This window comes from Erigeron canadensis, chromosome 5, assembly GCF_010389155.1.
Source record: "Erigeron canadensis isolate Cc75 chromosome 5, C_canadensis_v1, whole genome shotgun sequence".
Taxonomy (NCBI): Eukaryota; Viridiplantae; Streptophyta; class Magnoliopsida; order Asterales; family Asteraceae; genus Erigeron; species Erigeron canadensis.
In genome coordinates, this window is record NC_057765.1 from 3,784,913 (window position 1) to 3,808,739 (window position 23,827).

Sequence of the window (23,827 nt, forward strand, 5' to 3'; positions counted from 1 at the left end):
ATAAAATCAAATTGTTCAAAACCATTGAACAAACTTAATTGGAACTTTGGATTTAGGACATTGACCAAATTGTTTACACCAAATTGTTCAGAAACCCATAATGCATTAAACCAAACACTTATTTAAAAAAAAAAATTTTATCTGGAAGTTGATTATAATCGATATATCTATAACTCATAAAGTTTTTTTAGACCTATCATCTTTAACTCATTGCCGTCTATTATCATATCGATTAACTTATTGCCGTCTATCTATCATCATATATATATATGTAATAAAACATAAGCATGTTAATAGGTTAGTTCTTCTCAAGCTAGAGAAGACTTAATGAGATGGAGGGATTGCTGGATATCATCACACAACGTTTGAGGATCTGGTATGATTTCTTCATCAACTGATATCATAAATGTAACTTTGTCAACATAACTCACGGCATGAATCGCTAAGGCCTATATGTGATAAAAAAAATATCGATAATTAGAACTTGAAGTTCAAGGAAGTAATAGTGGTTCATTATTAATAGTAAAAGTATTGTTAAGCAAGCATTTGTGGCTAATATTACGATAGGTTATTTAAGATAATTACACGCTTAGATAATTTGCGACAAACTAACTATACTTACCATTGGTTGGCCGTAGCAACTGGGAGCAATATAGGCGACTTCATGTCCAAATAGAATGATTTCTTCTTGTGGTCCAGGAAGACTAGAATAGCCAAGTGTGACATTTGAGAGAACATTGTAATTCAGTTTTCCAGATACCTGTTCACTATCTTCGGTTAATTCGATTGAAATTCAGAGAAACAGAAATTTCGAAAATGAAAAGTGTTTTTCATCTCTTCGGGAGGGAGCATTTGGAAACTTTGAAGATGCATTTAGTGTCAACTTTAAAGAGAAAGTACTTGGAAAGCTATCAAAATTTTTCAAAGTGTAGTGTTTGTCTTGTTTACTGTTTTGCATATTTCCCTTGAAATGTTTTCTAGAAATATTCAGAGTTTTCTATGACTAAACGCACCCTTAATTTTATATTATCAAGTCTTCAAAAATCACACAATTATGTAAGTGAAGTGTAAAGTAATTCTTTCTGAAAATGTAACTCAAGTACCTTAACACCGAACAACTTGATCACTAACTTAGCCAGGAAGCTTGTGCAAAACGGCTCTAAAGAAGCTTTCTTTCGTTCCATACTAGCCCTTGCTTCTCGCACATAATCTAACACGTCTTTTCTATATCTAATGTTGAATGGAAGTAAAACGTAACCAATATCGTTCCCCCATGTCCCATGCTTACTTGTATCATCACCGAAAGGCTAATCAAATAATTAGGACATGAAAAAGGTGAGAGAACAATAATGAAGCATATGTGCTAAGAAGACTCTAAGGAAAAGTAGCAACACTCACATTAACCCTTGTAGTCGCTCGCAAGTTGAAGAAAAGTGCTGCTCGAAGCCGAATACTCTCAGAAACAATGTCATCATTTTCTATCAAGCATATATGGATTTTAGTCATGTGTATACATACGATTAAGTTAAAATAACGACATTAAATAAGTTAAATGTAATAAATATACTATATCCAAATCTATAATTTCTGATCCTAAACTTAAAAATAGAAAAAAATTGAGAGGTTAATTGTAAATTGGTAATAAGACTATGTATATAGAGTCATGTTCCTAAGTTCCTTTGTGGCAGTGTGGAAACATTGTGTTGTGACTTAAAAGTGTAAAGCCAATTTGTACTTATTTGTAATCATTCATTCATTTGTGTTGTGATCGTGAGGTAATAAACTTTCGTCTTCTTGCGTTTTATGATCATTAAGCGTGTAGATCCACTTGAGTTGTTTTCCCTTAGCAGACTTCAAGTATTAGCGATATTTGACTAAAAAGTGTCACAGTCTCACAGATATTGGGCCTTGCCTCTGTCCAAGAATTTTAACCAATACGGGCCACTGTTTACGCCTTATTTTGGCTTGTGATCTGATTACTGATATCAGCCCAACCCGTGTCCAAGAATTCAACTTTTGAGCTGTTCTATTAAGTTTCGGTTTCACAACCATCCACCTCTACTTTTGTTTCTCAAAAATCCACATGTCATTTTCACATGAAGCATTTAAAAATAAATTTTATTGGGCCTTAGAATGAGCAAAATAGGGAATGGGATCTTTGTATCTCAACAGAAATATATTGCTGATCTGTTGAAGGAATATGGCGTTTTGAATTAAAAGTCATCTTTGTTGATCAACAAACTATGCTTTTATCCAAGTTGGGAGTTGCTAGTGTCTTTAACTCTCAATTTAAAGGGAAGAATGAAAGTAAGGGGTTTATTGTGTCAATTCCAAAACCTAAAGTGTTAGTCCTAAATGTAAAATACAAAAGGTTGAGGAGGTTAGTTGTCAATGATAATAAGATGTATATAAAGTCTCCATAGACATCCAAAAATACTTGCACACTTAATTACTTACACAAAGATACATATATAGACACATACAAAATCTTACCATATCTCCATTTTAGATAACGATATAAGCCGGCTTGTACTACTCCAAGTATTACATCATTCACCGTCTACAAAACCAATGTGACAAGTCAACATATTACATAATGCATACATAAGAGATTATCTATGTGGGTGGAGATCCCCTCAAGTTGAAATTAACTTGAGGGGTCAAGTTAAGAGAATCAGATGAAAATTAAATGTCAAGATTTAAAGTTAATCTTTTAATTTTGATCTTTGATTTTAATTCAAGTACTAGAATTTTTCAAATTTGACTAGTCAAGTTGGAGTTTGAGGGAATCCTCACCCTTGGTTCACATGTGAAGTGTCTAAAAATATGGAAAAAACAAGGAAGGATGTTAAAAGTAAAATATGAGAAATAAGATATTATCTACATAGGGTTTGGTTCACATGGGCCTTTTACAAGTATGCATCTGAGCTCTGCCTAAATTGGACTCATGTAGGAACATCACCGTGTGATTACAAGGGCATCAAAGTGCAAGTATAATGTTTACTCTTTGACCCTATGGCCATAGATAAGGTTTTGGGTATATCAGCTAAAGCCTAAACTCTGAATTTTCTACCAAATGAGACATAAGAGCCTATAAATTTGCATAATTTTCAAAACTGGTTTACGGGCAACAAATTTTGCAAAACTGGTACCCTGCATTGCTAGTGTCGGGCACTTCTTAGTCATCTAAACCACGCATTGTCAATGTCAGTTTCATGTACGTGGCAAATAGACATTAGCAGAAAAGTGGTAACTGACACTACCATTGCCGGGTGCATCTAAGTTTCTAACGGTGCACTGCAAACCAAAAACACTTGTCATAATGAGAATGGTGCGAATCTAGAACTTGGAATTAGAAATACCGAATTGAATCTAATTTGGATGAACCCGACACTTCTAGTGCCGGGTATATTGGTTTTGCAAAAGATTTTGGCCGGAAAATCATTTCGCAAAGTGATATGCTTTTACGCCTCATTTGGCAAAAAAATCCCAAATTCTACATGTGATGTCCAATAGCCATTTAACTACATTCTAAACCTCAAGCTAAATCCAATGGCATTTGTGTATACTCTTTAATAGGTGATAAACGTTAATCCTAGACCCAAATTTACCCTATGCATCACAGTATAAAATGTATATGCAACAAGGCATATAATTTATCAATTTGATAAAGTAATTCTACGCTTTGATTGATCTTAAATGTGCAGATGAGGTATAGGTGGCAGGGACACACATGACATGTGAAAGTAGGTGATAAACGCCTGAATTGTATAACCTTAACATATTAAGATGACATGTTTTGTGAAGGTTAATAGACGATTAAGGCGGTTTTATGTTTGTTGAGTGATTTCAGGTTATAAGTAATGAAATAGAGCTAATTGGAGTAAAGAAATTTCAAAGCACAAATCTGGAAAAAAAATTCCATTTTTGGAACACCGTTCAACACGCCAAGACCCACTGTCTGGGACGGTGGGCCATTTCTTGTCACCGTGTGAAACGTTTAGGCAGCGTAAAAGAATTTTGAATGAACTTGGACTACCGTCTCATACGGTAGAAACCACCTTCTGCCGTCTGGGACGGTGGGCCAATAATTTTGACCGTTTGGGACGTTTTCTTGGCGTAAAGAAATCTGCCCCAACTTCTACTACCATGCGGGACGCTCAATGCCACCGTCTGGGAGGGTGGCCGCCGAATGAAAATCCGAATTTTTTTTGAATTTAATTAATTTTCAGTTTATATTACTTTCAAACACGAACTTGGAAGTTAACTACTCATATTTTCACATACTTGGAGCAGTTCCTAACATTCTCAACACCTCAATTTCATCACCAAATCACAATTCCATGGAGATTAAAGCCTTAATTGAAGAATCAATGATGAAGATATTAGGCTAATTTCATTTTGATCATTCTCATGTGAACAATTATGTAAGACAATTGTATTCAACCTTTCTTATATTCAAGTTAGATTAGATGTTTAATTCTTAATTAGTGTTTTGCATCTAATGTTGTTTGGATTAGTTGAATGATTACATGTTTATGACTTGAATGAACTTCATCTATCTTTTGATTTCAAATTCTTGTTAATCATGGATTATTGAAAGAGTCTCTTATGAACTTCTAATCTAGTTAATCAATAGATAATTTAGTTGTGTCAATTCCTCGGTTGTCATTATCGTGAATCATCACAACCTAATCAATTAATTCTTAGCATTCATTTAATCCAAACATTATAACAAATCATGTCTATATGATTTCCAACGAATGTAAGTTAGGTTATACACTTGAAAGTATAATTAGAAGAATGAAAATGGTCTACTTTTTTTATTTTATTGAATTATATTGTTAAGTTCATAATCAATTTTAGCTTTAGTCAAACCAATCAATCAATTTTAAGTTTATGCCTAGTTTTATTAACTTTGTAAATTGTTTAACATTTTCCCATGATTCCCTGTGGAAACGATATTCGATTTACCTCTACTAATTAGTGGTATTTAATTTTATTTTTGATCGGTCCAACGACATCGATTAGTAGGAATGAGCACAGGTCGAAACCCGACTCGATCTGTGTAAACCCGAAACCCGAATGTATAACAAAATCGAACTTGTGACCCAGTCCGTCACCCTACCAAGGGGGTCGGTTTGGTCAGGTTCAGACGGGTTTGGTTCGGTTCTCGGGTGTAAGGGACATTTGTTCATCACGTGTCAAAACCTGGCTTGACCCAACCCGAAACCCGACAATGCAACAAAACCGAACCCGTTACCCGGAGTGTTAGCCTATCATGCTGGTCGGTTCGGGTCGGGTTAGGGTGGGGCTGAGTTGGGTCTCATTTCTTATCAATGACTAAACAGAATATGTAATGCTTGAATATATAATCAAATTCGTACCACATTCATGGCTCTTTTCGTCGACTTTATGTCTTCAAAACTGACTATTCGATGGACAAAACGTCGAGGTGTGCCCTCTATTCCCGGATTGCCTTTTATCGGAGTTTTTGTGTCTTTTAGAAAAACTGCAGTTAACATAAACATCACAAGAGCGACAATGGAGTTCCAGAGGATCGTTAATAGGGATCTAGAACAAGTAATTTGGATACGATGAGGAGACGCTTTCTCCCCATAAAGTGTGGGCAACTCCTCAGGATTTGAGGCTTTGCCACTAAAAGCAAGCAAGAGATTCATTAGAGAAATGCCATCACCAATTGAGTGATGAAAGCGAAAGATGCATATGCCATTTGCGTATGTTGTCTTTGTGTTGAGGATGTGAACATCCCATAAGGGCTTTGAGCTTTCGATATGAGATCTACTAAGGTTTGAAACGTAATCTTCAACGTATATGTCGGATGAGTCCAGGTTTGGATCAAGCTCGGGCACCACAACATGATTATTTATGTCTACATTTATTGGAACCCATGTCATGCTCCCATTTTCTTTGTTCAAAACCTGTAGCAAATAATGAACAAGCAAAGAAATTCAACATCCACAAAGGACTAAATGGTTTGATAGGGGATTTTCAAAATATTAAGAGATGACCTGTACACAACCAATTTTTAACTATACATCACCAAACACGCTTCACATTATTATACAATAAAACAGTATGGATCATCACTCAAAAATATCACTATACTAATAAGAAGATGCTCTCTTGTACTTAGAAAGTTTTAGTACCATAATATACCTGTAAACTAGAAAACCGGCAATTCTTATCTTTGAGAACTTTCGCATACGATTTGAAGACTTCTACATTGATAAAGGTTTTCATGCCGATAATAACAACGATATACACATTAACACCGGGCTCATGAAACAACCTGGACGTAGGACTCAATGGTTGTTCACCATCGATATCTTCTTCACAGATATTCTTCAAACCCTTGATGCTCTCTTGATCTCGGGTAGTTTTGATTATCCTAATGGGGGTTGGATCTTTACTCATATTCAATTCCTTGATGACCTACAAGGAAGTTATTGGGAAAGGAGAAGAAGACGCATACTAAGATTTTTTTTACCTAATGTCAATGAGTAGCTAGGTGGGAGGTTTGCCCTCTTAAGGAGGTCCCGGTTTCAAATTGTTCAATCACTAATTTGTGGTGACACCTTGTAATGGCTTGTATTATGTCTTTGGGTTGACTTAATAAAAGTTACAGTTAATTTTATTTATTTATTTATTTTTTAATACCTAATAGTGGGCATCAAATGCTTATCAAAACATGCGAAGTTGGGTTAAATTGAAGAAAGTTGTTGGGAATCTAATAAACCAAACTTGTATATTAGAAAGAAAATCTTGAACTGAAATAAACAGCAACCTAAATTTTGTTAGAATCTGGCAATCTTTACCTTTCGAAATGACCGTTTGCATATACAATTGAAATTTCACATTTGGATATTTAACTAATACTATGTACTACATTTAACAAAGAGAAAATTCAAGAAAAAAGGTATTGGTCACACCATACTAAAACGACAGTAACTTGGGTCTTGGGCTATAACTCTATAAGATTTTTGTTTTTGGATGTGTCATCAGTTAAAATGAAGCCTAAATCGACGTGGCAAGGCCCAAAAGGTCATCTTTTGGTCCCAAATTTTGAAGTGTTGTATGTCATTTCTATGTTTTTTTTGGATACTGTTGGTAGGTCCGTTTAGCCCATGCCCCATGGCCTTTTGATGACGCGTATTAACTTTCTTGTTCTTATAATCTTATTTATATATGGTGGATGCAAATTGATGAGATTATTTATCAGTTTCTAATCAAAAGAAAATTCTGAAAACATTCATTTGAACTATTGGAATTAAGCCAGGCACTTAGGCCCATACACAAATTTTAGCAGTCATCATAGTTTGAGCCGTTAACTTTTTATTTTAGAGTCTCAGTAGTCAGCACAGGACCTCCAACATTTTAACTAATGTTCGCTAAGGCCCTGTAATCGGGAGTAGGATTTGCATTGGCGGTAAAGTAGGTGAGGTAGGCTAAAGGATTCGAGTGGATGTCATATTTGCACTAGAAGCTTAATGCATGGTGAATCGATAAAACAAAATGTAACTAACTTAAGTTCATTCTAAGAACATTTTTTTCCAAAACCTTTGACAACCAGTATGAGTCATTGTAATATATATATATATATATATATATATATATATATATAATAATCTCATTAATGACAATGTCTATGAACAGTAACGTGCCATGTGGCGCTGTTATGTTGATCCACCTGTACCTCGCGTTTTTTTCCCAGATTTTGCCATATCGGATTCCGTTAAGGTTATTTTTTGTTCCGTTTTTCTTCGTTTCCTACATAGTTTTTTTTGCTTTTGTGTTTTCTTTCTATTGGTCTACCTATACCCCGCGTTTTTTCGGATTTTGCCATATTGGATCCCGTTAAGGTTATTTTTTTTTCGGTTTTTGTTGGTTTATTACATAGTTTTTTTGCTTTTGTGTTTTCTTTCTATTGGTTCATCGTATACCCCACATCACTATTTAGATTTTGCCATTTTGGATCTCGTTTGGGGTTTCTTCTTGGTGTTCATCATGGTTTTTTGGCTTTTGTGTTATGAATTAATATATTGGAAACTTGTACTCAATATTTTTTTTCCCTTTGTTATTTCTATTTTCGTTAAAGTTATTTATCTTTCGGTTTTTCTTGGTTTTTTGATATCTTTTTTTTTCCTTATATGATCTCTTTTATTGGTTCATCATATACCCCGCATCACTATTTAGATTCTGACATTACGGATCCCATTTGGAGTTTTTTTTTTGCATGGTTATCAATAGTAATCATGCTTATTAAAACTTGACATGTGGCATCGGTTATAAAGTAACACATCATACGTTTTTTATAGTTTGGATTTTGCCACATTGCATCCTGTTCGGATTTGTCACGTCTTTTTTTTTTTATATTTTTTTAGTTTTGTTTTTTCTTTTCGGATTTTTTTTATTACGGGTTACTTGTTTTGTTTTTTTCACACTTTTTATTTGTCATTCAACCTTATTGTGATACACCCCGTACCACTACTTGCATTTTGCTATATCGCATCCGTTTAAATTTTGAATTAATATATTGATATTTTTGTCATATCACATCCCATTCGGGTTTCTACTACGGGTTACGTTTTGGTTTCTTGCATACTTTTAAACAAACATATAAATGACAAAATTATTTCTAATTAAGCGGTCAAAAATTCACAGCATATATACTAAAATAACGAACCGTTTCAACAAGGGAATTGCGGGGTCCAAAATTTTCTAGTTAGATGTATTTGACAAAGGGTTAGAATTGTTTGATGGCATTGATGTGCTTCAAAACCTATGGTCATTTTACCGATGAATATGCAAGGAAAGACACAAAAGGGCATACTAGGAATTACAGTTTGTACTAAAACAAAATGGAACCTGATTACATGTAACTTCTTTAGGAATCGCCTCAGAACATAGAGATCAAACCACCTCTGTACAACATAGTAAGACGGCCTTTGAAATTGTGATTTAAAATCAGTTATCATTTGTAAACGATTGTATATTTCACAAAGTTTGCAATCCCAAACATTTCCTAAAGATGTTAAAAACAAAAACATTGACGTTATAGTCGCTACTTTCTCATGGACCTGTCATATTAAGATCCATGGGTTCCAGATACTGCAGCTTAGTTAATATGAGCATATGGCAAGGGTTAAGTTCATATTCCTGTATATGAAATCATGATCTTTAAATATAAAAATTACTCGCAATGAACAAAAAACAGAACAAAACATGAAAGCAATCCCACATACGATTATACGAACTACTTAATAATCATCTGCTTCTTCATTCATATGTAACTAAGTTCCTGCTATGAAAGTACAATAACTATGAAAGTACAATACCAGAAAGTAAAGAAAAAAAACTCAGACTTAATTATTCGTATATCCAACCAAAATCCTAGAAAACCGGTACAAGAAGAATAGAACAGTATGTAACAGTCAACTACTTCTTTTAATCAAGCTTCACGGACGAGAACAGGTAATGCACAAACCAAAAAGATGAAAGGAGCCCAACTGTGCCTGTGGCTAACATGATGGCTAGGACCATTAAGAAAGAGTAACCCAAGTAGAGTGTAGCTGAGACTGGTCCGCTCAGACTCTTGAGGTCAAAAATGAGATAGTTTATAGAGTACAAGAAAATGTACAATGCAACCGAACCAGATGCAAAGAAAGATTTCCACCACCACTTCCAATCCTCAACACAAAGATGCATGTAGGTCAAAACTAGTGAAACCTCGGCACAAACGACCACAAGAAGGATCAAGACAACAAATAAGAATCCAAAAACATAGTAAACCCGACCCATCCATATGCTAGACATGATGAAGAAAAGCTCGATGAAAAGGGTACCGAATGGAAGAGTTCCTGCTCCTAAAACTAAAAGCCATGATGGGTACTTCTGGGCAGGGATTTCACGGGGTATTTGGTTGGTTCTCACGGGGTATTCAATATGAGGGGCTTTTGCACCAAAGTAACCACCAACAAATGTTAAAGGAACGGAAATGCAAAACCATAGTAAGATGAGAATTACAAATAACGAAAACGGGATAGCTCCGGTGCTATGTGAACCCCATAAGAGGAAATTTAATGTGAAGAGGATCAAGAATGCAATACCAGGGAAAAAGCATGCAACTTTCCATGAAACCGAGACCCATCCTTTGTGGTCCCCACAATAGATCGTTCTCCACATACGTACAGCAACATAACCAGCTAAAATTCCAAGAATCATGTAAAAGATTAGCATACCAGTGACCAAGGTCCCACGGGAAGCTGGTGACATGAATCCCAGAGCTGCAAACATGATGGTCACAACTGCCATTCCCAGAATCTGAACCCCATCACCCACCATTACACATAAAAGTGACGGATTGTTAGGAGCCCGAAACACATCAGCAACAACGAGCTTCCAACCAGATAATTCTTCATTCATTTGGGCTTGAGCCTCCTTGTCTAATTCCTCATAATGAGTCAAATCCCTTCTAACCGTTCTCAAAAAGATCACAAGAACGATCCCAGCCAAGAAAGTGATCACCATCAACGAATTAAGAATAGAAAACCAATGTACTTTTGCCCCCTCCATTTTCAAGTAAGCATCCCATCTTGAAGGCCACTTAATGTCACTCTCAACAAATGCAACTTCATAAGTGAAAGCCACAGGCTCATTTTCCTTTATAGCCATGTTAACAGTGTTCTCCTCACACGTGATTTTAGACGAGTACTTCCCATAAGTTTTCAAATTCTTATACGACTCGGGCTTATGTTTAACACTACAAGGTGTCACCTCAAATCCTACAACCATATAACCAGGAACACCGGATCCCGATTTACCAACAGCCGGAATTACATCAGCACCATCCCCTGTTCCCATTACACTAGCCACATTTGTCTCTTCATACTTATGAACCAAAACAGTAAACTTCAAATGATTATACACGTAATACGCGTTTTCAAGTTTGATCCCTATCGGATACCCCGTCCACCTCAAATAAAAAGTATCCCTTTTAGTATACCGAATAGCGGGTAAGTTATCAAGAATCAAATTAACCTGATACATCTCATCAATCCTATTACTCAACAACTTATACTCATGACTAGACAACGGTTTCGTTTCACAAAGAAAGATCTCGGTCTCATTCTTATACATTTTAAACTTATAAGGCGAGTTTTCGATACGATCACCCATCAAAAGCTCACCAAGATTCTCAGCACTGTCTTTAATACCTTCTGGAGGTTGACAGAAAGGTAAACTATAGTAACTATATGGGATTTCTGTATCTATAGAAGTCAAAGAGTTGACTTTTACAGATAATGGATCACCTACAATATATTTGTGTGGGTAACTTCCAGGAAGATAAAACCCATGACCCATTTCAGATATCATGCAAATTAACAATACCCAGATCTTCAATTTATCTAAAGTTTCCATTTTTTTTTTTGTGATCAGATCTGTATAACCCTAATTTCCAAGAAAGTAATTATTAATAAAAAACATTAATACAAATATGTAAATAGAATGTAAATAGTAATAAATTTAAGAATACAGAATTGAAAGATTGTATAGTAAGATTGAACTGACCTTATTATTTGATGGTTTAGGGCTTGAAGAAATAGGGAAGAAAAAGGTTTTCTTATACTGTTGCTTGCTGATCTAGATGTTTAACGAAATGTCTAGACAAATAAATGCGATTTCAATATTTAGAACAAACTGCATTTGTGGTCCCTGTAATATCACACGTTTTGCAAAAATTGTCTTGTATGCCAACGTGGCGATTTTGGTCCAGTTTTCGTGTTTTGGTTGCAATCTCAGACCATTTTAACGATTCCATCAACAATCAACCGTTAAGTTGGTCATGTGCTCCTCACATGAGGGGCGATATTGTCTTTTTATACATACATATACCATTCTTGCAACTAGTTCAAATCTTTAGTTTATTTTCCTTTCTTGTTATTTTTTTTTTCTTTCTTCTCCTAGAATTATCAATCGGTTTCATATATATAAACAATTAACTTAAACCCTCTTTATATACTTGGCAAATAATTAAATCCAAAGTCCATGAAACCTTTTTTTCTTTCTCTAATCCTCAAATTATAAGGTTAAGAAATTATTATCATCATCAATTTTATGGGTTGGTTTTAATTTATGTTTGAAGATCCGAAAAAGTAAAAACAAAAATGGAAGTTGTTTTTAAAGATAATAGATTGATGGTGATGGTAGGATTGAGAAGAAAGGAAAATATTTAATAAAACAAAAATGAAAATAAATCTTATAGGTTCTATGGATATATAAATTGCAAGAATGGTTCTTGTATGCAGTGGCAGATAGAGCCTGTAAGGGGGGGGGGGGGGGGGGGGGGGGGGGACGACCCACTTTAAAAAAAAAGCCCAATAGATTTTATTTTTTTTTTATGTGAAGGCCCCAACCAAATTAAACCAAAGCTCTTTACTTCTTCAATTTTTAGACCCTTCACAAAAAGAAAGCTCCATACGTACAGGCGGTACACAGGTATTTTCCCTTTTCACCTTTCCCTCCAAACTCCAAAGTGATCTAAAATACTAAATCTAAATTTCTTATGTCCCTCTAAATTTCCTAATATGAAATTACAAAATTTTAATCTTTCTTGAACTTGTTTGGATTGTTGGATCTCTTTTTCACTATAATATTGAATTCAAAGGTAAATTTTCTAAACCCTAACTCCTTTTTTTTGTTAATATTATTTAATTGCTATTATTGTTTACTAGGGCTTAAATATATGTAATATTATTAGTTATACTTGTTTAATTGTTTTGTTAGGAATCATGGAAAAATACCTCAAAAGGAAAATGATGGTATTGGTGTGAAATTTTCATATAAAAATATGGCTAATAATAATGAAGCAACACCAATCTCTACACCTAAAATGCCTAAACTAGTTGATTTAGATAATCTTCCATGGGATCCCATTGATAGGATACGTATTTTGGATTATCATCCTAATCAAAGAGATGAAATAAGAAGAAAATATTGGATCAATGGACCTAATCAAAGAGATGAAATGAAATAAATTTCCAATAAGAAAGATAGGGAATAAGGGAAGTCGTTTTTGTGTGGAATGGTTTGGGAAGTATGGTAATTGGTTAGAGTGTAGTGTAAAAGCGGACAAAGCGTTTTGCTTGTGTTGTTACTTATGTGGTGATTATGTGGGGAACTAAGGTGGGGGTGATTCATTTACAATAAAAGGATTTAATTGTTGGAACAAAACCGAGAGTCTTGTTAAGCATGTTGGTGAAATCAATAGTCATCACAATAGAGCTCTTAAAAGTTGTGAGGATCTGGTAAATCCAAAGCAAAATATTGAAATGGCTTTTCATAAACAAGATGATGTCGTGAGGCGTGCAAATCGAATTCGCTTAAATGCTACAGTTTCTGCTTGTAGATTTTGTTTGAAATGTGCATTACCTTTTCGTGGTCATGATGAGAGGGAAACATTTCTTTTCAAAGGAAACTTTTTGGAAACAATGGATTTAATTTTAAGTCAAAATGAGGAACTTCGTAATTTGCCAAAAGCCGCCGGGAATAATCAATATAAGGCTCCATCAATCCAAAAAGATATTGCCACTTGCTTTGAACTTGAAATATTTAAATCCATTTTTCAAGAAATTGGTGATGACGTGTTTTCTTTGCTAGTTGATGAGTCTAGTGATGTATCTCAAAAAGAACAAATGGCTATAGTTTTACGATATGTTGATGCTTATGGACTTGTTAAGGAGAGATTTGTGGAACTTATCCATGTTAAGGAAACAACCTCTTTATTTCTTAAAGATGCCATTGATACTTTCTTTGCTCAACATAAATTGAGTTTGGGTCGTTTAAAAGGACAAGGTTATGATGGAGCAAGTAATATGCGCGGGGAGTTCAATGGGTTAAAAGCAAGGATCTTGGAAGTAAATAAGTCGGCTTATTATGTCCATTGTTTTTGCACATCAACTACAATTGGTGGTTGTTGCGGTTGCACGAAAACATTTGTGTGTTACAAATTTTTTTGACAAGTTGTGCACTTTAATGAATGTGGTTTGTGGTTCTTGTAAAAGAAAACATATTCTTTTAGAGATTGAGAAAGAAAGAGTGAGAAAAAGCATTCGTAGTGGTTTACTTGAGACGGGAAGCGGTTTAAATCAAGAGCTTTCTTTTGTATGTCCCGGTGATACACGTTGGAATTCACATTACAAAACACTTTTGCGATTAGTTGATATGTTTCCAAGTGTTATTAGGGTGCTTGATTATGTTAAGGAGGGGGGGCTTTGCATGTGGTTCTAACCAAAATCAAGCAAGTGGACTTTTGAAGTATCCAAAATCATGTAATTGTGTGTTTCTTTTACATTTGATGCTACGTATTTTAGGTATCACCAACATATTGTCACAAGCTCTTCAAAGAAAAAATCAAGACATTGTGGAAGCGGCTTCATTAGTGACATCAACCAAAGAGAAACTTCAAGAGCTTAGATCAAATGGTTTCGTTTTGATTTTAGAGAAAGTTTCAACTTTTTGTGGTGAATATGGTATTCCATTGTTGGATATGGAGGAAACTTGTGTGAATTCAAGAAGAAAAAGGGGCAACATCACGAATCGACAACATTATGAGGTTGATTGTTTTAAAACCATTATGGATAAAGTAATTATAGAGTTTTGTGATCGTTTTAGTGAAGTTAACACCGAATTACTTGAAAATATGATTGCTTTGAGCCCGTGCAAGTCATTTTCTAAGTTTGACATATCAAAGTTAATGAGTTTGAGTGAGTTGTATCCATATGATTTTGATAGTGTTGAAAGGAGAACACTTGAACATGAGCTTAACTTTTACCATCATAATGTGCGAAAAGATGAAAGATTTGCTAACTTAAATGGTATTACCGATCTTGCTAGAGTGATGGTGGAAACAAACAAACATAAATCTTATCCATTGGTCTATCGATTGTTAAAATTAGCATTGATTTTGCCTGTTGCAACTGCTACGGTTGAGAGATGTTTTTCGTCAATGAAGCTTGTGAAATCCGACTTGCGCAACAGAATTGGCGACGAGTTTTTGAATGCTTGTCTAACTTGTACTATAGAAAAAGAAGCTTTAGCCAATGTGAAAAATGAAAATGTCATTGCTCGTTTTAACAAGGTTCATCGTAAAGGAAAGTTGTAATCTGTAACTTGTTTTTATCATGGTTCAATGAAAGTTGTAATATGTAACTTGTTTAATCATGGTTTAATGGAAGAAACTTGTTTTTGGCCCCATTTTTCCCCCTGCTATACAGTTTTGTTGCTGCTGTTTTGGCAGTTTTTTTTGTTATTGTTTTGCTGTACTTTTATGCTGTTTTTGGTGCAGAATTCCTGCTGGTCTATTGGAGAATTCCTGCTGGTTTATTGCAAGTTCCTGTTGCAGAATTATAGTTGTTTTTCTGCTGAACTATGGCTGTTATTCTCCTGTTTTTGGTGCAGAATTGCAACAGTTTTTAGTGCAGAATTTCAGCAGTTTTTGGTGCAGAATTGCAGCAGTTTTTGGTGCAGATTTATGGCCTATCTCAAGTTGTAATTGGTGCAGAATTGTTGTAGAACTCATGTTGTTTTTCATCAAAGGTATTGCAATTTGTTCTTTCATCTAAGATAGTTTTTTACGCAATTCTTTCTAATATATTAAGCTAAAATTTTGTGCCCCCGACCTTAAAAATTCCTGGATCCGCCACTGCTTGTATGTGTAAAAAGACAATGCGTGACGGGCACATGAACAACTTAACGGTTGATTATTAACGGAATCATTAAATTGGACTGAGATTGCAACCAGAACATGAAAACTAGACCAAATCGCCATTTTGGTATAGGTTGGACAATTCTTGCAAAAGTGTGATATCACAAGAAAAAAATGTAATTTATTTATTTATTTATCTCTAACTAAGAGAGAATATAAAAAAAAAATATGTGATATTTTATTTTAAATGACAAGTTACTTGTCAAATTGTTAGAATTTTTGTTTATTTTTTGTTATTTTAAAATTTAATTTAATTAGTTATTGAAGTTATCTTAACCATGTATGGTAAAATCATTTACTTGTATGTGAAAATTACGTATACTTTATCTTTATTTGAATCCAAATATTTTATGGTGGATCATAAACAGAATAATTTTTTACAAGACATATTTTGTTTTTAAAAGCCTTTTAAGAATCTTTTATATATATAATTATTATAACTAAGAGAGGATATAAAAATCCTATATGACATTTTTTTTAGATGACAAATTTTATATTTTATTTTAAAATTTGATTAAATATTAAATATTTAATTTTAATAATATGTATTTAATATTTCATGCTAATAATGTGTCTCGATTTATAATGTATAACTAGTCCTAATACCCGTGCGTGATGCACGATCGGCTCATAAAATTTTTATTTATATTTCATTTTATTATATTGATATTTATATATTTATTTGATGTATAAGCCATGTAATGTAAGTCTAAACATTTATAAACTATAAGTCTAAAAAAGATTGTAACATATAACCACGAAAAATCTTTATCTTTATCTTTATATAATACTAGATTTTAGACCCGTGTCAAATACACGGGTTTTAGTATAATTTTTATATAAGAATTAATATATACGTTAAATGTAAAAATATAATTAATAAAAATAATTGAGATGTTTGAAATCAAATACTGAATGCTAAATCATATCAAGGTTGAATGGTGTAGCAATGAATCTGTTATACAAACTTTTCCATATAAACAATATTTTAACTTTGATTACACAATTGATCGAGTTTCCATGGATGTCTTGCAAAAAACTAATTTTATTTTCGTTAATCATGGTTGATAAGAACAATAAAAATAGCGGCTGATTCATGAGATTTTCAAAGATTTTGTGTGTTGTGATTTTATCAGTAGGCATCAGTCTAAAGAAGAAAAAATCATATCCTAAATATAGTTTGATTTCAATTAGTAATAACAATAATAATTATCCCAATTATATTCTGATTACAATCATAAATAAAAACAATATTTCAATTAGTTTGATTACAGTTTATTAACTCGTATTAATGTAAATGTAATCTTTCTAACTTTTATCTATATTTGTGATTAGATAGACATTTTACAATAAATTATTAATTATTTTTAAATTGAGTTAAATTGTAAATTGCTGATGGAAAACCAAAAATGTAAATTAATTTAGACATTTGCCAATTTAATTAATTTTGAAAAATTAAGTGATGTGATTCATCAATTAAGTTTAGATCAGTTGCATTTTAAGTAATGGCCTAAAATATTATCAAAATAAGAATAAGTATATGCAAGTATGCAACCCAAAAATCCTTACATATTGTATAAAAGTATAATTTTTAATAATCGACATATTCAAATGAAAATAGCGTAAGCCAAATCAAAGGGGAGAAAAAAAATCATATAATCCAAGACATTTTTACAATCGTTATATGTTCTTGTGTTCATCACTTTTTTTTCGGCTTAACTATCTTCCTATTTACTGCAGTTACGACATGTTAAGTGGTTTTAACTTTGATCCTTCTTCAAGTAAATGTTCAAAATCCGGAATCAAAGTAATTGATTGAGAAGTATATTTTGTTGCCCTTTTAATAAGTACATATTGTTCATCTACGACAAATAATATCACGGTTGCATGATGTAGCTAACTTTTTTTTTTGAACAATAAACAAAAACAAAAACATAAAAACTTAAGTAAAACATTATCAATAGTAGAATATTATTTTTATATAGTTTGATTAAGTATAAATATTAGTACTACTAATATTCAATTGATAAAATGGAAAAGTTTTAGTCCTGCGGGAACAATAACATAATTTAAATAACATAGGATTAAATATATGATATATCCATAGATATCATGTAGGTGATAGAATTTTATATAACATATGACTTTGGTGTATATCCATATAATATAGCTCTCGAGGCTTTAATTTTATTGATTTTCTAATTAACTTATTTTTAATAATGACATCATCAAATCCAAATTTTATCAAATTGAGTTTTGTGATTGGTTAATAAGCTATTAGGTTAGTTGTCTTTTAGTATATATAAAGATAAAGATAAATATAATACTAAAAGACAACTGATCTAATAACCTATTAACCAATAAAAAGCTCAATTTCATCAAATTAAACATTAATGATGTCATAATTAATATCAATTAAAAATTTTAATATAAGTTACAAAGTAATTATACATCCGATTCCCATACAACATGGAAAAGGATATCTCCAACATATAACCATCATTATCTAATTATGAGATAAACATATACTTTAAATAATTATTAGATAAACGTGGCCTCTATATACCCATTTTAATATTCACCTTTTATGAATATTTTTACATGTTTTTAAAGATGTTTACAAAGTTTAGATCTTTACCGATATACCTTTATAAAGATTTATAAATTTTAAATTCTTAATTAAGAATAGGGATTTCAACTCCTAATCTTTTATTATTATTATACTAAAACACAGTTGCTCTAATAATTTATCGACCAATCAAAGCTCCTAATTTCTTAAAATTGACTTTAATTTACATTTTTTACCTAATAAACTTAATATAATAAATAAATTATAATAATAGCTAATATATATCCAATAAAATATAGCTAATATTTATTCAATAGAATAATGACTAATATATATCGAATAGAATAATAACTAATATATATCCAATAAAATGTTCTATTCCTATAGAAAATGTTCTATCATATAGATATAATATTAATTAACCAAAAATAAATAAAACTTAATGTAAGTATATTAATATTTAAGAGTAACTATTATTTTTTATAAAACTTAAAAAATTATCATATTTATTATGTTGTTTGGGGAAAAAGTTCAATTACCAAGACTGAAACAACCACCCAGTTTGTTGGTACAACTGTTTATTTATTATATTAATTTGTTTTTATTTCATAATCTTCTTTACATTTGAATTGAATAGTTAGTTTATGTATATCTTCAAATTTAAAATTATAAACTTTTATTAGTTTAATGTATGAAGATCTAATATTAATAACATTGTAACACATGTCACTTTAAAATTTATAAAGCAAATTTTTGTTCAAATTATGAAAAACAAAATCTTTTTTGTGAAAGAGTAATCCTTAAAACCACTAAATCAATTACTATAGAATACTATAATAAAATAATAATAATAATCAATATATTTATAATAATACCAAGAAAAAAAAATTAGAAAAAACACCAAATAATGTACAAAATAACTGGTAGTTTATAGTTAATTGTTTTTAGATACAAAAGTGATAAAATAACAAAATAAAATACTTTTGATACAAAATAAATGTAAATATAAAAAAGATATATAGGCCGATTAGGTAATTTATTATGTTTACATTTTGACTTTTGATATCCAAGCAAATGCTTATAAAGTATCTCTATAAGAGCTATTGTGCCAACTACACAAATGTGCAACACATACATGAAAAATAGGTATATATTATACATAAACCAATGCTTGGATCCATTGTTAAAAAATTGGTCAGAAGCTAACCGTAAGGCATCTCTCCTTAACATGCATGGTCTTTTTGTACTTCCTTAGAAAAAGCTCATTTAGGTTAGCCATAATTACAAAACATGACATTGAAACTTACCTTCATACCCCACAGGCCTACACTGCCTTTCTTTTCACGGATGTAATACCATTTTTCAATGTTCACTATTTCTAATACGGGTAATTGGTTTAGAGTGATTGTAAATGGAGTTAATTATTACGGTAAGTGTTATTTAGTTGTGTTCAATTAATTGTTATGTTAAATTATGGTAAGTGTTATATTTATTCCATTTATTTAATCTTGATCATTTATTTCATTTGCACCTTGATAAACTGACTGTTAAAAAAAAAAAAGATGTTAATCGTACAGTGTATATATCTTTTTAAAGCACCACAAGTTCAATGCCACGAAGAAGATACATGGCTCATATCAATTTCTTTGTAGATGTGATTCATGTATTAAATCATTTCCAAGTAGTTAAATTTACATTTAAAGATTTCATCATTAATTAGGTAAGGGTGCTAATCTGAGAGTCCACTTGATGAATGTTTTTTAATGCTCGTACATTGAAACAGTAGAAGATGATTAGTCCAAGAAAAGAGATCAAGCAAAGGTACGGATCGTGAATGAAGTTAATTTTCTTATTGAGTTTCACATTTGTAACACATCATTTAAAAACATGAATTTCTAAAAATTTTTAGCTAACGGTGTCAAAGAAAGCGGAACAAACATTTAAAAGTCCAAACCAATAATTTCAGTTTGGTTTATTCATCAAAATGGTGTTACTTGTCCTATTATTGAAACGAGTCTAAATGGAAATTCATCGGTTGCCCAACATAAAACAACCGAATACAAGTCATTATAATTCATAAATGTCTTAACATAATTCAAAGGTCTAAAGGAGCAACCACTATTGGTAAACTATGATCGTTTTCAAGCAATCTACCCATGCCTCGCTCTTTATTCATCAACATTCAAAGCTTGCTAAGCCTGAGGGGACAACACATTTCAAGAAACAAGTGTTAGCTAACGAATTAGCTAAGTAAGATAATACAAGCTTATAAAAACATTTGTCCAATTAAAACTTATTGAAAGTTGTATTTCATCATTAAGGCACATATCATCACAAAACAACTCATATAGCCATAAACATCATTCATATAGGATCGTTCGTCTTAGTTGTGCCTAATCATCTTTTCATCATACCATATAACATCATTTCAGGTGTGACATAAATCACACATATCATATAGGGTGTAAGTTTGTGTGTAGACGGTCATAAGACTTAACGGGAACCTCACACCCGACTGGATGGATAAGCCTTTCAGTGGTCCATCAGTGTCGTTAAGGAATGGCAAGCCAATCCAGGAGTAGTCTGTATGTTCAAAGACATTAGTTGGTAATCACTCCACTCGGAGATACTCAAACTACGTAATTATGTTACAAGGAGCCACCCAAGCAACTACATATACGCACTCACCGGGCAAGGGCAAGTACGGGTTAAGTTTAACACTTTCATATCATATATGAGCTCGATTTACATCACATATAGTTCAGGTATCCACATTACCTAAACATAACACATATTCATCTTTTATGTTTGGGCCTTTAAACGTGCATGTGACATGACAACTTAAAGAGTCTAGTGAACTAGATGAACAAGCCACACATTCATGCACATTTCAATAATCATCAACATGTGTCTCATTTCATTACATCGCAAGACATTACATATCATTATATCACATATCATGGGGATTGCATTTCAGGTCTTAATGGTCAATTACATAGCCCATATAACCTTCCGTGTAATCCCAAATACCCATAAGCAACAAAATATCGTTAAGGAAGTTTAATTATAAAAACCATGCTTTTGTTGAACTCTCAGCGTGTAAAAGTAGTGTATTTACCTCCTAGAAGCGTACGCAAACGATAACTAAAGTTACCGTGCAAAGCAAGTATTTCCGGCTACCTATAACAAACATAGGATGAATCAACGAGTGTAAACGAGACTATACGACCTACATCTATATATGTGTGCCGAATAATAGTCTTTGTTGACTATTTCCTCTATATGTAGACTACTAGTCTATTTCTGACTACTTTAATCCTTTGTAGACTACTATACTCTTTTGTAGACTACTTTCGCCATCTGTAGACTAACTGACTCACTTGTAGATTACTTGACTCTTTTTGTAGACTACTTTCATATTTTGTAGACTACTTTCATCTTTTAACTATATTCAGTTTTGTAGACTACTTTTGACATACAAGACGACCAAATGAAACTCAGTTCTTTACAAATGTAGGGGACTCAAAGAACTTTTCAAAAATATAAGATTCATCTCCTAACTCATTATTATAAAGGAGATACAATTCTTGCAACATGACTGAATTTTCAGACTTATAAACTCTTTGATTTTCAAAAGATCTCGACTACCATACATCCATGGAAATTAACCAAGACACCTATAGTTCATATACACCCAAAATATGACTCAATTGACACAAGAAATCCTATATTGATTCACGGATTCAGTAAACACATTTTACAATTGATTTGACACTCGATTTGACCTAAGTCGACTCTCAAACATGATCGAATCCAAACTGAAACCCTTTGACCAGAAATGATTGACATAATAAGATCAAAAGACTGTTAAATTAAATCAGAAGGGAAACATCATATATACTTGTAGATGATTACGGGGATGAAATATCTAGACAAAAACTCTATCAAATCACCTTAAATCGGAAGAATCACACAATAACTGATCAAGGAAGGGAGAGGGCGGTTACGGTTTGATAAGAATGAGGGAGAAACTGATTTTGATTGTAATTAGGGCTTTATTAACCCTTAATCCTTTTTTTTTAATTTTCCCCCTATATCAAAACTAGTCCTTAGACTTCCTTATGGCTCATTTTAGGCTAAAAACACCTATAGGAAATTCTTACAACATATTAAGCACTTCAAGTACATCTAAAGGCATATAAATATACCTTAAACACATTAGTACATAAATCATTAAGGCATTAAAGCCTCATACCTATAGCACATTCAACACATCTAAGCATTAAATCTCCTACAGACTTAACGGACACGTTGTGTTGACTTTACGACTCAAGTCAACCGTTAATTAAAAAGTTTGGGATATTACAACATTCCACATAAAAAAAAATTTCCTCATATTTGCATACTAATTATAGTTTTTTCAGGATAACATGAAGTTTTTGATCTCTAAATTGAACTCTTTAAATTACCATTTGGTGACAACTTCAAATCTTTTGATTTTTCCGATTCTATCCCCATGATAAAGTATTGAGACTTACCATCCCCATGATAACGTATTGAGACTTTGGGATAACTCGTGAGATGACGTATTATGGGACTATCTAGTGTTTAATACTTTAATTATACTTTATTTGATTATTATGTTGTATTAAACATACATTGTATTAATGTTGTATATTATGATTTCATTTTGTCATTAAACCTTTTATGAGATATGTGGTGTAAATTATAAATGTGTTATATTTAGTGTAACCCGAGCAACACACGAGATTGTTCTAATTTCTCTACCACAAAGAATCTACCACAATCTTACTAGATTCTTGTTACTAATTGATAAACATACTAGATTTCATAACAATAACTATATAACCATTATCAACGTCAACGGTCCAAATAAGTTTTCTCTAATATAACTCATAAAAATTTATTTACAGTCTACAATGTCATAGGAAAAATTAAATAGGTTTGCTATTTAAACAATTCAAAACTTTATCTTATTAAGTTGATTATGAAGATTTGATTAAAGAGTTTAGTCCTGAAAAAACTATGAAAATAAACTTCATAAAAATATTTTAAATGATTTTAAGATTTTTAGTTTATTTTTGCCTAATCCTAATCCGGATAATGAAAAATGATTCTGTTGAAGAATTTACATAAATGTCCCCCAAATAGAGTCTTCTCACAGTCACCAAAAATGTTAAAAGCAACCTTGAAAAACACCCTTTTTCCCACTATTTTATTTGGCATTATACTATCTACAAAACTATGATGGGGAAAAAACGCCAAGAGGATGAACCAAATTACAGGTGACCACAAGAATTCATTTCTTGTATACACCGAACAAACGGAGATAGAAAAGATATGGTATCTACGCGGACACAATACTTCTTAACTACGAGTAGTTGATATCAATCTATACAAAATCCCTATTTTGACGCTTGGTTTGAAGAAACATTTGTTTTTCGTATACA

General features: G+C 32.3%; 3 protein-coding genes across 3 annotated transcripts; 1 reads left to right on the plus strand and 2 right to left on the minus strand.

Annotated features, from left to right (window-relative positions):
• Nucleotides 1-304: 304 nt before the first annotated feature.
• LOC122601016 (wax ester synthase/diacylglycerol acyltransferase 11-like) lies at nucleotides 305-6,438 on the minus strand. The gene is made up of 7 exons (XM_043773795.1): nucleotides 6,181-6,438; nucleotides 5,388-5,942; nucleotides 2,494-2,560; nucleotides 1,399-1,478; nucleotides 1,104-1,307; nucleotides 623-760; nucleotides 305-449 (listed from the first exon to the last, which is right to left on the minus strand). Exons 1-7 carry the CDS (start codon nucleotides 6,436-6,438, stop codon nucleotides 309-311), a joined length of 1,443 nt encoding a protein of 480 aa, XP_043629730.1. The 3' UTR covers nucleotides 305-308.
• A 2,830-nt stretch (nucleotides 6,439-9,268) lies between these two features.
• LOC122600199 (transmembrane 9 superfamily member 11-like) lies at nucleotides 9,269-11,665 on the minus strand. Its single transcript, XM_043772876.1, has 2 exons — nucleotides 11,593-11,665; nucleotides 9,269-11,472 (listed from the first exon to the last, which is right to left on the minus strand). Exon 2 carries the CDS (start codon nucleotides 11,440-11,442, stop codon nucleotides 9,469-9,471), a length of 1,974 nt encoding a protein of 657 aa, XP_043628811.1. The 5' UTR covers nucleotides 11,443-11,472; nucleotides 11,593-11,665; the 3' UTR covers nucleotides 9,269-9,468.
• A 1,206-nt stretch (nucleotides 11,666-12,871) lies between these two features.
• Nucleotides 12,872-15,644, plus strand: LOC122601017 (zinc finger MYM-type protein 1-like). Its single transcript, XM_043773796.1, has 4 exons — nucleotides 12,872-12,968; nucleotides 13,207-13,965; nucleotides 14,394-15,180; nucleotides 15,368-15,644. The coding sequence occupies exons 1-4, from the start codon at nucleotides 12,872-12,874 to the stop codon at nucleotides 15,642-15,644; spliced, it is 1,920 nt and encodes a 639-aa protein (XP_043629731.1).
• The last annotated feature ends 8,183 nt before the right edge of the window (nucleotides 15,645-23,827 follow it).